The sequence below is a fragment of the Penaeus monodon genome, chromosome 15, assembly GCF_015228065.2.
Source record: "Penaeus monodon isolate SGIC_2016 chromosome 15, NSTDA_Pmon_1, whole genome shotgun sequence".
NCBI classification, from domain to species: domain Eukaryota; kingdom Metazoa; phylum Arthropoda; class Malacostraca; order Decapoda; family Penaeidae; genus Penaeus; species Penaeus monodon.
In genome coordinates, this window is record NC_051400.1 from 3,888,472 (window position 1) to 3,889,024 (window position 553).

Below are 553 nucleotides of genomic sequence, written 5' to 3' on the forward strand. Positions count from 1 at the left end.
CAATTTTCAGATAAAGGAAAAAGGAGAAATATTATTGCAGTGTAAAGTGGATTTATTTTAATTCGAGAACTAGAACAAAATTTTGTTAATTTTTGTTTATTTTTGGAAATGTTGAGAATCCTGTCAGTATTGCCATCCTTTTAAGCAGACTCAGCCTTTTCGGAGACCTGGGCAGTGCCAGTGGAACCAGCATCAGATCCACCATCTCGGCCCTCTGTAGCGCAAGCAAGGCAAGGCAGCTTCTTCTCAAGGGCAGCACGGTACTTGGGGTGGCTGATGGCGTACACGATGGGGTTGTAGACGGCGTTGGCCTTGGCGAAGACGGAGCCCCAGATGGAGAAAATAGGAGTAACCATGGGCTTGTTGAACATGCCTCCCCAGTTGATGATGAAGTAGGGGGTCCAGGCCATGAACCACAGGGTGACGGTCATGAGAGCAACCTTGCACAGACGGCACTCAGCAGAGGTCTTCTGGGCTTCCTCACTCCTCAAGGACTTGACTCCCATCTTCTTGGCCTGTTCGCGCATTCCCTTCTCGTGAGCAGCAACAGCCT

General features: G+C 49.2%; 1 protein-coding gene across 1 annotated transcript in view; it reads right to left on the reverse strand.

The window, feature by feature from the left end:
* Positions 1–34: 34 nt before the first annotated feature.
* Positions 35–553, reverse strand: part of LOC119581666 (rhodopsin-like) — a 2,506-nt gene continuing 1,987 nt past the window's right edge. Inside the window, exon 2 of the mRNA XM_037929791.1 lies at positions 35–553. This exon is cut by the window's right edge and continues 718 nt beyond it. Coding sequence (XP_037785719.1) covers positions 141–553 — 413 coding nt within the window. The 3' untranslated portion in view covers positions 35–140.